At 45.8% G+C, this 14,360-nt stretch overlaps 2 protein-coding genes, 1 long non-coding RNA gene and 1 other non-coding gene across 11 annotated transcripts in view; 3 read left to right on the forward strand and 1 right to left on the reverse strand.

Annotated features, from left to right (window-relative positions):
* The window catches only part of LOC120649553, an 11,829-nt gene extending 2,079 nt beyond the window's left edge, over nt 1-9,750 (forward strand). Inside the window, exons 2-3 of the long non-coding RNA XR_005665296.1 lie at nt 822-825; nt 9,738-9,750. This is a non-coding gene — a long non-coding RNA (uncharacterized LOC120649553). The remainder of the gene's footprint in view (nt 1-821; nt 826-9,737) is intronic.
* Nucleotides 3,010-3,083, forward strand: TRNAV-AAC. Its single transcript has one exon. It is a non-coding gene; the product is annotated as a tRNA-Val (tRNA).
* Nucleotides 3,923-8,362, reverse strand: LOC120649552 (transcription factor PHYTOCHROME INTERACTING FACTOR-LIKE 13-like). 8 transcript variants are annotated; one of them, XR_005665294.1, is made up of 10 exons: nt 8,052-8,341; nt 7,465-7,562; nt 6,806-7,370; nt 6,600-6,698; nt 6,281-6,346; nt 6,058-6,123; nt 5,672-5,969; nt 4,838-4,978; nt 4,550-4,655; nt 3,923-4,469 (listed from the first exon to the last, which is right to left on the reverse strand). XR_005665294.1 is itself a non-coding variant. In XM_039926376.1 (8 exons), exons 2-8 carry the CDS (start codon nt 7,509-7,511, stop codon nt 4,908-4,910), a joined length of 1,212 nt encoding a protein of 403 aa, XP_039782310.1. In that variant the 5' UTR covers nt 7,512-7,562; nt 8,052-8,341; the 3' UTR covers nt 4,657-4,907. The 8 variants fall into 8 exon arrangements, 5 of the variants coding, with proteins under 5 accessions (XP_039782310.1, XP_039782315.1, XP_039782312.1 ...); XR_005665293.1 differs by having other exon boundaries at nt 3,923-4,655; XR_005665295.1 differs by lacking the exons at nt 3,923-4,469; nt 4,550-4,655 and adding an exon at nt 5,430-5,572 and having other exon boundaries at nt 4,657-4,978; nt 8,052-8,362.
* An 86-nt stretch (nt 9,751-9,836) lies between the features above and the next one.
* On the forward strand, nt 9,837-12,346 carry LOC120648977. The gene is made up of 4 exons (XM_039925595.1): nt 9,837-10,290; nt 10,365-10,621; nt 10,705-11,597; nt 11,734-12,346. Exons 1-4 carry the CDS (start codon nt 9,954-9,956, stop codon nt 12,344-12,346), a joined length of 2,100 nt encoding a protein of 699 aa, XP_039781529.1. The 5' UTR covers nt 9,837-9,953.
* Nucleotides 12,347-14,360: the final 2,014 nt, after the last annotated feature.

The following is a 14,360-nucleotide window of genomic DNA, read 5'->3' on the forward strand; positions in this document are numbered from 1 at the left end:
CGCCCTAGACCCCAGCTGGCACAGTGTCAGGGTGGCTACTAGCTCCCTAGCTAGGCCCTGTTTAGATGCGAAAATTTTTAGGTGTAAAATACTATATTATTTTCGTTTGTATTTGGTAATTATTATTCTGTCATGGGTTAATTAGACTCAAAAGATTCGTCTTGCAAATTATAGACAAATTGTGTAATTAGTTATTTTATTTAGCTATATTTAATACTTCATGTATGTGTTGAAATATTTGATGTAATGTGGAATCTTCTAAAGTTTTGAAATTTTGAAGGCAATTGCAAAGCCCTGGTATAGCGGCATCGGCTTGCCTGCTGCCTTTTTCTCGCCCTGTGGCGACTTGCAAGCAACTCCAATGGAGTGACTAAATTTGAGTGACTAAAATTTATTTTAGTCACTCACTTTTCAAGTTTAGTTATACAAAATATAGTCTCTACTTCAACAACACCGACTAAATAGACTAAAAAATGGTGGGCCTTACTTTTGATAGCCTAAGTAGAGAGTGACTAAATTAAAAGGGTGGGAGAGGAAATTTAGTCACCCCCTCAATTTAGTCACACAAATAGAGGTCCTGTTGAAGATGAAAATGTGGAAAAAATGATTAAAATATGAGTTTAGTTACCCAAATAGAAACCCTGCTGGAGTTGCCCTGACTCCAACCCAAATTGAGGAATTTTTTTTGCATTGCCTGTGTCTGCCGGTCTGGGTTGTGACTTGTGAAGTCTTGCAAATTGCAATCCTCTCTGTCTACCTCTCGTATACTAGGGCCCCTCGGGACGGACTAATAATTAGTCTGAAGGAATCTTAATATTTAGGAGCGTTAAACAACGTTTATGAACAAAATTATTTGCAGAATTCGTGAGCTAATTCGCAAGACAGTTATATTAATTCACGATTAGCCTAGGTACTACCGCTTTGCAATTGCAAGGAGGTAGTAGCTGGCTTTCTGACGGGGTTTGTCTCGCAGCGGTTGGACGGGAGCCGCGGATTCCGATCCTCTGTGCTGCGCGCACTGCTGGACCAAGGCGTTTGTGGGTCACGCGCGCCGTGCCTTTCTTCCTACCTATTGTACTGCGCGCGGGCTTTTTTTAACAGCGGAGTGTGCCCCCGTGACCATGCGTGCATGCGCGTGCGCCCCTACTTTTTACCTTTCCTTGTTGCGCTCGCAAAAGGTGGATGCGACTGGGATGGGCAAAAGATGGCGCCGCGCCGGGCCTTCAACATTTCGTGCACTATAGGTTGTCTCGGCCGGATTGCTCTTAACCCAACAAGTGCTCGTTCATTTGGTCCCTGCCTGGCTACTTAAAAATAATGCTGAGGATAGTAGTAGTAGTAGTACAAGTCAAGTTTGCATTGCTATAGTAATTAGTATTTTTTTCAGAAAAAAACAGTAGCACTAGCAGCCCTGCAACATTACGTTCAAAAAGCAGGACCTGCAACAGTTGCAAGCACCGACAAGTAGATAAAAGCAGCAGCCAGCTAGTATCTTTTGAGTATAAAATGCAATTAAGGTCGTCAGGGATCAACTGATGCAGCCGTACACAGTACAACTTACAACCGGCGTCGTAGGCTCCACCGCGATGTGCGGACCACGTGAGACTAAAACGCGGACCAATAGCCGCGCTCGTCACGTACGCCCTCCGTACTACGCGCGGCGGCGGTCTCGACTCGATCGCTTGGCTTCATGGCTTGGCTGCCCCCGGCACCGGCACCGGCACCGGCAGCCACCCGTGCCCCCGGGGCGCCGTGTGCCGTCGCGGCCGGCCGGCAGCGGAGGGAGGGACCATGCCGGAACCGGACGCGCCAATGAAGAAGAAGAGGCACGGCCGCCGCTAGCCGCGCGATCGAGCTCTAGCCTCTAGCTCGGAGCCCCGTTGGCGCCTGCACGCAAGCCGCTTTCGGGGAGATTCGCGGCGGCCGCTACGGAACAAACGCCCGCAACGGCCGGGCCAGAGCTGCCCCGCCCCGGCCCCGGCCCCGGCCGCGCGCGGGCGCGGCGGCGTCTCCTTGCCCCTGTCCCCCTCTGCTCGCCCGCTACCCCCCGGGCTCCGCTTCCCTACACGATCGACCTCCCTCACTCCCTCTGTCCCCGGGCTTTCCTTCCTTGGGCTGTGTGGCACGCAGCGAGCCAGCAGCAGCATCGCGGACCGCCCCCAAACTAAAATCTCAGACTTATTTTTATTAAAAAAATCTCAGACTTATTATTTGAGCAACGTAAGCGAAGAACAGGCTGCTGCCATTCGTCTGCCCAGCAGGATGCCCGCCCTGGGCGATCGAGTTGGTAGTTGGTACCGTACCGGGGACCGGAAGGGACCAGCCGGGAGCCAACAGCCCAACACCCAGCAGCTCGTACCTGCACGCACAAACAAGCAGTGTCGCCGTCGATCTTGAGTTGGGACGCGATGGCAGATTATTGCGAGTGGGACGATCCCATCTCTAGATCCCTGATGATACAATACAAGTACAGCAGCCGGCTCGCTGAAACCACCGGCCGGCAGGTGCCTGTGGGCGCGTTTAGTTCCCAAAAATTTGTCCTCTGCGTTCTGAATCGATCTGTGCATCTCACGGCTCGTGGCGGCAGCGCAGAGAGTCAATCGAATACACACGCATCGATCTCCTGGCTCCTACACGAGGGGAGCCACACCACACAGGCGCCCGAATGAAATCGATACTGACTTCCACAGGCGACGAGGGGTAAAAGTGATCGATCGCTGCATCCGCGTGCATCATGCACGCCACCTGCAGGCTGCAGGCAAGGCTGCAGCGCAAGAACGTACGGTGAAGGCCGATGTCGCCGTTATGGGCTACACCTAGCTTATGGCAAGAGTGACGACTGGGCCCGGCGGGTTATGGCATTCTACCACGCGGGCCACACGAAGGGAGCCCGTGGGCTGCCTGCCAGTTACCAACGCGCGTTGCCCGGCCCGGCGAACAGCGGACCATGTACATGATAGGACTTTTACAAATAACATTATTTTCTATATGTTATCTGACAACACAAGAGGTTTCGTGGTGTAGTTGGTTATCACGTCAGTCTAACACACTGAAGGTCTCCGGTTCGAGTCCGGGCGAAGCCAATTTTTTTTTCCCTTTTCAATATTTGTTCATCACTAGAAACTAAATCCCTCACGCCGTTGCAGTCAGGTCCACATATTCTCTTTCCGCACTCTTCCCTTCCCGATGAACATGTTGAAGAACGAGCAGCGTGCATGTTCAGAAAATTTCATCTCCGCCCGAGCAGGGGAATCAGAGTCGAGCATCGTACACACGCTCGCTAGCCAGCTAAGCACTTTTTTTTCTATTATCGCTCACATTTTCCTTGCAATTCCTCAAACTTCTGGTTTTCTCTGCTGCAGCGCTAATTGTTCCAACCGCCAACTTCATTTCTGTTCAGTGTTCACTGCTGTTAACCATACTTCTAGAATGCATATAAAAAACATATGTTTCAGTTCACTAAAAAAAAAAGCAAACAGTCCATTCATTGATGCAAACTAGCAGAGGACAGTATTTTGACAACTAGTACATCTCAGAAGGAGATAAAAGGTGCCCCCTAAATCTCAAGTACAAACGTGAAACACGGTACGAACCCCATAAGTTTGTTCTGCTCCGACTCCAAGACGAGATGGCGACTGAAACGAACCTTAGTAAACACAAGATGCAGACCTGAACATCGATCACTCCTACTATGGAAAGCTAAGTATGTTCTCATCGGTTCCATTTGTCAAGTCAGGTGGAAAACGCATCAATCATTAGCGCACACACCACACACACTAATTGTTCCAGCTAGTGAAAAAAAAGGAATAAAAACGTAACACGAAAATCACTGCCCAGGCAACAGCGACAGCCTTGCCATTTAGCTGCATGCGCAGCGTAGACTAGTTGCATCCAAAAAGTCCCAGCTGGTAGAGAGAAAAAAGAGGGCAATTCACTATTTGTATTCAAACACTCTGAAAGGCACAGGCGAGTGACAAGCTATGTGCCTATATGCATCCAAATCCAAAGAATAACCAAGAGACGAGAGCAACAGCAGGGTAACGAGAGGGAGTGCCAGGGGACCCAAATGTGGTTGACAGGAAACCTCATGAGATATGAGCGGTGAGAGACTGAGGTCCTATTATCACCAGCTGCAGTGAGCAGGCCCCAGTAGCATGTGTTGATAGGACCATGCATGTAACATGCACTTGAGCACTGTAACATCAGGGAAAAGCTTGGGGCCAAAACCCCCATGTCTTGAAAAACATCTCCGGGCTGAAGATGAGAGGCTGGCAGTGGCACTTTGAAAGTACAGGGCTCCACACAGATTCTCCCAGCTTCTGTGAGCCACAAGAACACCAGGAGGATGCTGAAACCATAGCCATTAAGCATGCCGTGTCATGTGGCCCGCAAGCAGATCCAATATAAGCTGGCAGATCAAATCTCCTGCGGATCAAATCTTTCCACACGCAGAAAATGGTGTTGGTAAGCTATAGATAAGATCAACGTTGTATGTGTTAGTTCTCCAGAAATAGGACCAGGCAAAAAGACAAGACTGATTGATCTGTACTTTTGAATTTAGAGATCTGTCATCCAAAACCTGTCTGTAGGACCTGTTGGTAGGATTTGGTCAGTTCACAACGATCATTTCAACATTCTTCTCAGAAACAGAAAAACTGAAAAAGGAAAGGAAACAGCAAACATCTCATTGATTCAATTATAACAGCAATGGGAAGAAAATTGTTGCCATATGTACATCCCAGGAATCTACAGTTAATTGAATAATAATATTAGTAAATGCAGCGGGAATCAAAGTGAGCTGTCGGGGGGGGGGGGGGGGATTGATATATGCATTTACATGTACTTATAGCATGCATATATAGACTGCTATTGTCATATCAACCGTGAGTAGTACTGCAATATGGATGTCATCTGCTCATCATTTTCAGTAATTGCCAGAAAGAAGACCCTTTTGCAAATCGACATTGCAGTCCTGATCCTGTAAGTGTCAAGAAAAGGATGGTTAGACGGCATCTACATCTTTGTACAAAGTTGTCAATTCAGTCTGAAGAAATGGATTCAACATTTAAAATTCATCCATCGTGCTCGTGCAAGAAGAATGTCAAGACAAGACATACAAAAACAAGAAGTCAGTTTCCATGAAACTGATGGATACACTGAAATCATAGTTCGAAGAGGATATCTTCATATATACTCATCCATTCACTCTTGAACACTACCGTTCGACCGGTATGCAGCTCAAGTCCACCGTTAAAATATGGAAGCTAGAGAGTTTCCTTTGTTACCTATAATCGACTCCTAATAACTTAATAGTTTCCATGTCAAAAAAATAGCTGCATACACTGCTGGCACTTCTTTTTATATAGTATGTAGTGATATACAGCTTCAGTTATCTGTGCATTATCCGTTTTATCAGTGCAACACCTTACAAGATTGGTTTCTAAGCTCCGCCATAAGTACGCGGTTGTCCTGCCCTAGAGGTTGGCACGACAGTACTAGCTGGTACTTCCAGTATCCTATTGTGCTGTTCAGCTTGTAGTATTTCAGGTCCATAAACATGGGTTCCTGGTACCTGCATAACAATTAACACTTCAGCTATGTGAGCAAATCAAAGAACGTTCAAGTTTCCCCTGAAGTTCACAGCATCTGGGTTATAATACTATGATCGTACCTGAGGTACCGATGTTTGCGCGCCACCTGGGGTGAAGGAAGTGATTACTTGCCTCCATGAGATGAACATTTTGCATCTCGTTCGCGATACTTGGTGAATTAATTGGATTCATAGCTGGAGATGAGTTCAAAGGGATGTGATTTGGCAGGGGAAGGTTCATGTATGGTAGTCTTGGCATCTGACTTAGGCCTTGTGCTGCAGTGATGCAAGCTGAATTCATGCCTAGAGCCATTGGTGACATGAATTGGTGAGCACCAGGAAACATCATCGGTGCCATCCCAGAAGTCATCCCAATGATCTGAGACATATTCATTTCTTATTCTCAGTTGGTACCAGCAAATGATCTCATATGGGTCATGTAAGTTCAGGAAAGAGTAGCTCCTAACCTGAACTTGCATCTGGAGGGACTTCAGATACTCAATTGTCTCATCTAATATCGACGCTTTGTCAGTCTGAAAATAATTGGAAGCAATAAAGTCAACCAAAAGATCAAAGAAAAAGAAGAGCAACATATTGATAATGATCAAGTACATATATATGTCACCACTCACCAACAGAATTTTATTAATCAAGGGACTTGCACCTGACAAGAAAAGATGCATAATATACCTTGTTGCAGTGCGGTATCAGCTCTTGCAAGGCGCGCATCTTTTCATTGATCCGGTCTCTTCTTCTCTACATGAGCATCAATCAATAACAGTTCTGTAAGAACAATATACTGACAAGCTTTCTTTCTGAAAATAGGATTGGCTAGTATAATCTGATCCAGGGGCGTAGACAGGGGGGGGGGGGCCTGGCCCCCCTATGGTCCCCAAATTTCCATTGAACATTTGAATTTTGATTAAATTTTTCTATAAATTAACATGGTTGGCCCCTCCTAATAATGAAAAAAAACAAATTCCTGGCTCCGCCCCTGATCTGATCTCACCCTCTCAGAGAGATTATGAACTTCAGCTGCGCGAGTCCTGCGCTTCGTTCCGCATCGCCTCAATGATTTGGTCTCCTCAGTTTCCTCACACTCGGCATCCTGCAATTTCCTCATCAATTCTATTCCCCTCAAGCATGCCTATTCCCTAGTTCTTGCCCAATACAGGTTGCAACCAAGGAACATGAACAAATTAGACCAAGAAACACCTCACTCCGACTATCCGAGTCGTCTCTACACATCCCCTTCCCTTTCTGGACGTGGCCGCTGTCACTCGGCAGCCCGGATCCCCCATAGTTGCTTCCGGACCCGCCGGACGACGATGTGCCGGCGCCGGCACCGTGCGGCACCTCCGACTGCAATGACGCGTCCTCCCCCCTGTTGACCCCTGCCGGCATCCTGGGCACCTGGTTGCTGCCGCAGAAGGTCGAACAGATGTCGCCGGCCCAGCTCGATTCGACGCCGCCACTCCCCACCGGCGGCGTCACCGGGTGCGCCAGCTCCGGCGGCGGCGGCGGCGGCGGCGGCGAGCTAGGGCCCGGGAGCGTGTCCCCGTGGTGCGGGGCGGCGTCGACAATGCTACTGTACCAGAGCTGCGTGTACAGGTCCTTCTCAAACGCGTCGTCGAGGGTGTCCGGGAACCACGCGGCGGTCTCCTCGCCGGTGAGGCCGCTGCTGCCCGGGCGGTCGGAGGGCTCCGGCCGCTGGTGCGCCTGGGGATGCGCGACGACGCTCCCGTTGTGCCACAGCAGCTCCACGAGGTCGTCGTCCGGGCTGCGGACGCCATTGGAGCACGCCCAAATCAGTACCCAGGGATGAATGGACACGAAAGGAGAGTTCTTTTAGGGGAGCAAAACAAAATCTTTACACGATGGGCTTCTTCTGATTCGCTGCTGGCCTCGCATTGCCGTCCATGTCGTCACGATTCGGCCCCGGTGTACGTGTCCTGCAAACAGAGAAATGTCCCTGGGCAAGAATAGCAGAGCGTCAGCAAACCTACCAAAACACGAGACCTGGCCACCGAAGGCGATAGGCGAAGCAGAACCCCAAGAGAAGAAGGAAGAAAAGATAAGGCCCTGTTTAGATTTTAGCCGTAAACCCCGTAAACATAAAAAACATCATATTAAATTTTTTGACACATACATAAAGTACTAAATGAAGTCTATTTATAAAACTTTTTGCATGAATGGACTGTAAATCGCGAGACGAATCTAATGAGCCTACTTAATCTATAATTTGCAACAATGATGCTATAGTAACCATCCGTTAATTATAGATTAATCATAAATTAATTAGCATCATTAGATTCGTCTCGCGATTTACAACCCATCTGTGCAAACAGTTTTATAAATAGACTTTATTTAATACTTCAAATTAGCAAAAAAAATTTGCAAAAATTTTACATGTAAAGATCCAAAAGCCCTAAACAAGAAAGGGATGGAGAAGCTAAGCTACCTTTCTCTTCCTAGCTTGTACTGCTGTCTGCTGATGAATACTGACGACTGAGCTAGTGAGCTGACGTCTAGCTCTACCTGGATACAGCTTCGCTCCTGCACGAACAGCGAAGCCGTCTTCTACCTCTACTACCCCCAAGCCTCCGCTGAAAAAGGAGCAGACGCACGAAGCTTTGAGGTAGCTCTGTAGCACAGCATGAGCACACAAGTAGCTGCGTGCTGCGCCGCTGTCCCGTTTTAAGTGTTTTCTCAGTGTACTTCCCTTTCTTCAGAAAAAAACAGAGACCGTGGGCGAATTTTCCCGGGAAATAATGGATAGGAGGAGAGATGGAAGGGCGAGGGGGGACGCGATTTTTGCAGCTGCGGTTTCGATGGCGGAGGACGACAAGGGCTGGCATCGTTGTCGGATCCCCTTGGCATGGGATAAATGTCGGCCCTCGGAATTGGCAGCTTGGAGGAATGGCATGGATGCATCCCTTGCGGGTGATGCGTAAACTGTGACTGATGCAGCACGAGTGCACTGTCATTTCTTTTTCTTTTTCTTATTGTTTCGAAATATTTATAGAGCAAAATGTCTGTTTATTTAAGAGTAAATTGATGAAGTGACACTCTCCAGGGAGGAAGTCGGATGCATGTGCAAGGTTTAAAATTTCGGTGAAATTTCGGCGAAATTTCGGTATTTTTTTCGTTTTCGGTAACTACCGGGAAGTGGAATTTCGGTAAATTTCGTTTCAAAATTCAAAAATTCAAAAAAATTTGTAAAAAAATTTGTAAAAAAATATGTAAAAAATATGATAAAAAACTAGGTGTTTTTCTGAGCAATTAGCACTTGAAGTAATTGAAAAATAAGTTGATTTGGTTGGTTAAAATCACTAAATGGTTTCAGACCCGTTAACCAATAATAAACCCGTTAAGCGTTTTAACCTACCCAACTCACCTGGGTCCGCCCCGACGCAGCTCGTCACTCTTCCCGTGCCTTCCTCGCTCTCCTCTCTTTTCCCCTTCGTCCCTCCGCCCTTCCGCCGCCGCCAGCAGTAGATTTCGGCGCGTAGCACCGAAATTTCGGCGGAAAAACACCGGATTTCGGCCGGAATGTAGAGGATCCCGCTGCTGGGAAGGCGCGGCGGCATACCGCTGCATCCCGACCGGATTTCGCTGTCTTACCGGCGAAAAAACGCTACTTCTGTCCGGATTTCGGCGCTGGCTCCGGGAAAGAAAGGTATGAGAGAGTATTTTGCGATGGTGATGCTTGTTGATGTTGATCTAAGTTAGTTACTGCTGATATGTGATGAACTTCATGCTAGTTAGAGGAAATTGGGAAGCTAGGGTTAGAGGAAATGTTAGGATTTGTTAGTTGATTTGGCATGGAATGTATAGAAAAAATCATTCAAACATTTTGGATATGAATTGTATTGAATATTAGTGATGAATTTAATAGCCGATTCATGAACTTACACCGTGCTAGTTTGTATGATGAAAAAGAGCACGAATTGTAGATACTATGTGATATTCATGAACTTACACCGTGCTATTTTTCTGTAATTGTAGGACAATGCCAGACGTAGTTTGGGAGCATGGCCAAAAGGTCGGGGGTGGTTTCAAATGCAAGTATTGCAGGGAGGAGAAGGGTGGGGGAGGAGCAACACGGTTCAAAGAGCATTTGGCACATAGGGGGAAAGATGTGAAGGACTGCCCTTCGGTTCCGATCGAAGTTAAGCAATTCTTTAGTGAGCAGTTGGACAGGAACAAGGTTAGAGCAAAAGCAAGGGCCCGAGAAAGAGTGCTGAGGGACCAAGCAGAAAGGGGGCGGCACACTGACCTAGAGGAGGAGGGTGGCCAGGGGCACGACGAGGATGCAGAGCTACAGGCTGCCTTACACCAGTCCCGCCAAGAGTATGACTTTATGCAGCAAGCTGGGCCACGATACGAGAGGGGTGGCGGATCTGGAGCTGCTTCTGGATCTATAAGTGGTGGTGTTGGAGGCAGTGGTGGACCACAGCCTTCGATGTTCAGAAGGAGTCAGTCACAAGTCCCCGAGAGGGTTAGGGACTACCACCTAGGTTTGAGCAGTGCTCCACGACAGCAAAGGATTGATACCGGCCCATGGACTGTCAAGGGGAGGACATCAAGAGAGCTTCTAGGGAGGGCATGGGCGAAGGCGTGCCATGCTGTCGGTATTCCCGGTCGGAAAGTCGATGACCCATACTTTAAAGCTGCGATCGTGGAGACCCAGAAACAAGGTAACAATGTATATTTTGAGCTACATTACATATCCTTCATTGTGATCTTAATGCTTTCTCTTATATGACTGCAGGTGTTGGAATCAAAATACCATCAGGGAGGGAGATAGATGGAAAATATTTGGATGAGAATGTGAAGGAGATAGAGAAAGAGATAGAGAAGTGGAAGAACGAGTGGGATGAATGTGGAGTCACGATCATGTGTGATTCATGGACGGGGCCTATGCGTAATTCGGTCATTAATTTCTTGGTGTATAGCGGTGGCACCATGTATTTCTTGAAGTCCATCAATGCGTCCGACAAAATACAGGACCATCAATACTTGTTGAAAGTAAGTCCATGTATCGATGCATTGTTCTCACCTTGGCATAAAATATAGTACCATACGCATATCACATTGGCAATGTTGTGCAGGAGATACGAGCAGTGGTCATGAAAGTGGAGCCTCACAATGTGGTTCAGCTTGTCACGGATAATGGTTCGAACTACAAAAAAGCCTGCAAAATTCTCTGTCACGAGTTCCCTACCATTGCATGGCAGCCTTGCCTTGCCCATACCATCAACCTTATGCTGAAGGACATAGGGAAGTGGCCGGAGCATGATGCTTGTATTCGAAGCGCGCAACGAATTTGCAGCTGGCTCTACAACTCCAACAGTTTACACAGCATGATGAGGGAAGCCATCGGTGGAGAGTTGGTCAACTGGAATGTAACAAGATTTGGGACCAACTACATGTTCCTTGAAAGCATGTATAAGAAGAAGGACCAGTTCATGACATGGTTAGTGTCACCTGAGTTCCGACGGTCCCGCCACTTCAAAAGTGAAACTGGAAGGTACATTTACGAATGCATCACAAGTCTTGAATGGTGGGCGAATATGGAGTATGTGATCAATGATGTTGAGCCTCTGTACATGTTTTTGAGATTTGCTGACACAGACAAGACACCTAATTTGAGTGAGGTGACAATGGAGTATCAAAACATGAGGCAGACATATGCCAGCAAGTTCAGCAGTGACTACCCCCGGTTTGAAAAGATCATGGCTGTGATAGATGCAAGGATGACCACAGTGATGTCAGGCACATATATGGCCACTGCTTGTGCTCTTAACCCTTATGTGCAGTACAGTTTGGGCACATCACAGAAAGTCATGGCAGTAATGCGCAATGGCCTGGAGAAAATGTTGGATACTAATTCAGCAGCAATTGCATTGCAAGAATTTGAAATATTCATGATGAAGCAAGGTGAGTTCTCTAGTGACATTGCTAGGCGAATGGCCATTGACCGGAAAACTTCACCAGCTGCTTGGTGGGGCTACATTTGGGAGAGATACACCAGTGTTGCAAAGGGTCGCCCGACGCTTGTTGTCGCAGTGTGCAGCCTCTAGTGGATGTGAAAGGAACTGGAGCACATTTGCTTACATCCACACCAAACTGCGCAATAGGTTGAGCCACCAGAAATTGGACAAATTGGTCTTTGTGAACTACAACCCCCGCTTGCGTCTGCAACGTGCTACTAGAGGGGTCGATCCATATGACTATGATCCAGTTAGCAGTTTCATGGATCTTTCTTTGTACCGGCAGTCATCAGCAATTCAAGATTGGATGAAGCAATCAAGGTCCAATGGAGACCCAGCATTTGATGAAGACTCTGACTTCACTGACACTCCATTGCCGAGCCAGATGTTCACTGACATAGGCTCTTCTCATGGTCACGATGAAGATGTGGAGACATGGGCCGAAGAAACAATTGGGGACACACATCTGGGAAAAAGGAAGACTAAGATTGGTCCCGAAATGAGAAAAGGGAAGAAACCACGCACTGAGGAGGAGTTAGGTAGTGACGATACCACACCTGAGCCTAGTGGTGGTGAGGACATTGGTGATGATGATGATGATGATGATGATGATGATGATGATTCCAGTAGCAGTGAAGGTGATGGCAATGATGGCAACGAAAGTGGTGGTTATCGTATATCTCCTACTATAAGGTTCACTGGGGAGGAGGCCTTCACCCATGCAACACAAGATACAGATCATGGAGCACCTACTTCATAACGACAAACAACATCGACACATCGACATGGTCAACAGGCCCCACTTGCATATGATGAAGATAGCTCCAACTCTGCCTCCAGTGGTCAGTACTACAACCCTTACAGTACTTCTCCCCCTGCAGGGGGCTTTCTGTGGCCACCACCAGGGGTGGTGAGCCCGCCACTTCCGTAGGCAGTTGCAGCATTGCCTTATTTGGATTATCACGGCTACCTACCATATGGAGCTCCACAGTTGCAATATCGCCCACCTATGTACGTGTATTTGCCACCAACAGACGAGCCGTATGAGGGACCACCGGGAGAGAGATTTGAGGACTGAAGAATGCAGGTACTTATCCTATCAACAGAACTTATCTATACGTTTTGCTTCCTCTACTTATTCAATTTATTTCACATAAATATTTAAATGCAGAGAATATGCTACATGGATTATTCTGGACTATGTCTTTGCCTCTGTTGCATCTTTGGATTGTAATAATTCTAAGGGACTTTGGATGTATTGCGTTCTATGTGTGGACTTTGGACATGAGTTATGTGTAATAATTCTAATGGACTTTGGATGTATTATGTTGTATGTGTGGACTTTGGACATGAGTTATGTGTTAAATGGTGTATTTGTCATTGTTTTGTGGAGTTATATATATGTTATGCATTATGAACTGTCAATATACATATAATCAGGGGAAATTTTGCCAAAATTTTCAATTTTTCCATATATACACATCATTTTCTGTTAATTTGCATCATTTTACGGTGACAAAACCGAAATTTCGGTCGAAATCACCGAAATTTCGGTCGGAATTCACCGAAATTTCGTTTTTTGAATTTGAATTCACTTTCCGTTCGGAATTAGCGAATTTCGGCGAAATTTCGACCGAAATTTCGTTTCCGGCAAACGGCGGGATTCGGAAAAAAACGAAAAGGTAAACCCTGTGCATGTGTGCCCTTTTCTTTCGGTTAAAAGACTGATCATAGGCTGAAATCTTGGAAGAGTCAAAGCAGAATAAATCCTTCAAAACATTGGAAGCATGTAGGCAGCAAGAACATTCTGACATTTGATGCTTGATGGGTGCCATGCAGAAGGAGAAGTCTCCAGAGATGAATCTTGTTACCTGCAATTCGGAATATCTTGTACCACAATACTCAATCATAAACAGTTACTGATATGTTCAAATAAAAAAATGTTCCTTTATTTTATAACCTCGAACTAGTCAAGAAGTCCGTTTTTCAACCTCCAACTACGAAACCGGGTAACCTAGGCCCTCGAACTGGCAAAACCGTCCGAATCACCCCCTCGAGCACTGTAGCAAGCTGTTTTGAGGGCGGGTTTGCTACAGTAGCATTTTCGAATTTCTGGAATTTCACACCTCTCTCAATTAAATAAGAAAGAAAACATAGTTAATATTGTCTAAAAATCATGATATTTTTTTGGGAGGTAGATAAAAAGACAAGAAATTTATTTTGGCTAGATGTGATACATTAAACATAATGAAATTTGAATTATAAAATTTTAAAAATGGGTAGAATTCAAAATTTCTTGAAGTTTTGGGTTAGCTAAACCTTTGATAAAAATATGATAATTCATAATTTTTTATTTAGTTTAATAAGGTATTTTTTTATTGGCCCAAGTTTTTATGAAAGTTTTTGAATTACTTCACAATGCTCAAATTTGAATCAAATTTGATTCCTCAAATTTTAATTTATGAATTTTCTATAGAACTTGGGCCAATAAAAAGTACCTAACTAAACTAAATAAAAAATTATGAATTATCATATTTTTAATGCATTTTTATCATAGGTTTAGCTGACCTAAAAATTCAATGAATTTTGAATTCTACCTATTTTTAAAATTTTATAATTCAAATTCCTTTAAGTCTATTGTAGCACATCTAGCCAAAATAGATTCCTTGTCTTTTGATCTACCTCCCAAAACAATATCATGTTTTTTAGACAATATTAACTATGCTTTCTTTATTATTTAATTGAGAGAGGTGTGAAATTCCAGAAATTCGGAA

The sequence above is a fragment of the Panicum virgatum genome, chromosome 9K, assembly GCF_016808335.1.
Source record: "Panicum virgatum strain AP13 chromosome 9K, P.virgatum_v5, whole genome shotgun sequence".
Classification (NCBI taxonomy): domain Eukaryota; kingdom Viridiplantae; phylum Streptophyta; class Magnoliopsida; order Poales; family Poaceae; genus Panicum; species Panicum virgatum.

Bases quoted from the DNA above. Each gene is read 5' to 3' on its own strand.
- LOC120649552 (XM_039926376.1), bottom strand. From the start codon at position 7,511: ATGGACGGCAATGCGAGGCCAGCAGCGAATCAGAAGAAGCCCATCGT. The intron at 6,347-6,599 runs GTGAGATCAGAT...ATGCTCATGTAG, and splicing joins TTCATAATCTCTCTGAGAGG to AGAAGAAGAGACCGGATCAA. The intron at 4,979-5,671 runs GTACGATCATAG...TGACACTTACAG, and splicing joins CGCAAACATCGGTACCTCAG to GATCAGGACTGCAATGTCGA.
- LOC120648977 (XM_039925595.1), top strand. From the start codon at position 9,954: ATGCAGCAAGCTGGGCCACGATACGAGAGGGGTGGCGGATCTGGAGCT. The intron at 10,622-10,704 runs GTAAGTCCATGT...AATGTTGTGCAG, and splicing joins ACCATCAATACTTGTTGAAA to GAGATACGAGCAGTGGTCAT. The intron at 11,598-11,733 runs GTGGGGCTACAT...ACTGCGCAATAG, and splicing joins AAAACTTCACCAGCTGCTTG to GTTGAGCCACCAGAAATTGG.